The sequence below is a fragment of the Eimeria mitis genome, genomic scaffold (genome assembly GCF_000499745.2).
Source record: "Eimeria mitis Houghton genomic scaffold, Emh_scaff5182, whole genome shotgun sequence".
Classification (NCBI taxonomy): domain Eukaryota; phylum Apicomplexa; class Conoidasida; order Eucoccidiorida; family Eimeriidae; genus Eimeria; species Eimeria mitis.
In genome coordinates, this window is record NW_013573474.1 from 1320 (window position 1) to 1963 (window position 644).

At 48.3% G+C, this 644-nt stretch overlaps 1 protein-coding gene across 1 annotated transcript in view; it reads left to right on the forward strand.

The window, feature by feature from the left end:
• Positions 1-644, forward strand: part of EMH_0080400 (Cytoplasmic dynein heavy chain, related) — a gene marked incomplete at both ends in the record, with an annotated part of 3393 nt that overhangs the window by 1143 nt on the left and 1606 nt on the right. The window contains one exon of the mRNA XM_013500246.1: positions 1-465. Coding sequence (XP_013355700.1) covers positions 1-465 — 465 coding nt within the window. The remainder of the gene's footprint in view (positions 466-644) is intronic.

A 644-nucleotide genomic window follows, 5' to 3' on the forward strand; every position in this document is an offset into this window, starting at 1 on the left:
TGCGGACGCATCGCCTGCCGATGCGTTGCGAGCACCCGCCGAGCTGTACAAGACCCACGAGCAGTACTTGGAGTGGGTGGATTCTCTACCTACCCGCGATATGCCCGCATGGATTGGTTTCAACGCGCGTGCAGAGTGGCTGTTAGCAGCGCGACAGGCGCAGAGCTGCGTCACCAACTGGTCGACGCTGCTGCTGCGAGGCAAGGAAGAGGATCTTGACTTTCACTCTATTGCAGAGAACATCCTGAAGAAGGGACTTAAACGGCAGAAGAGCGCTGCAGCAGTAGACGAAACAGAACCAGACGAAGCTGTACCGAAGACCTCGTGGCTTACGCTGCTTATCCCTGTCGTCCAAGCCTGCCTCACTACCTTACCAGACAAACTCCCTATCCTGCAACGAACAGATGCTATGGTTCAGAATCCGATGTTTCGCTGTTTTGAACGCGAATTGGCTGTTGGTGCAAGGTGGGCCTTCGCCTACGGAAAAACTCTATTTTGTATTCTATGTATCTGCACTTCAGTTGCTATCATGGTGCCCTCTTGGATGCAAGGGGATGCCTCCTTAATGGTGTGAAGGTGTATATATATATATATATATATATATATATATATATATATATATATATATATATATATATATATAT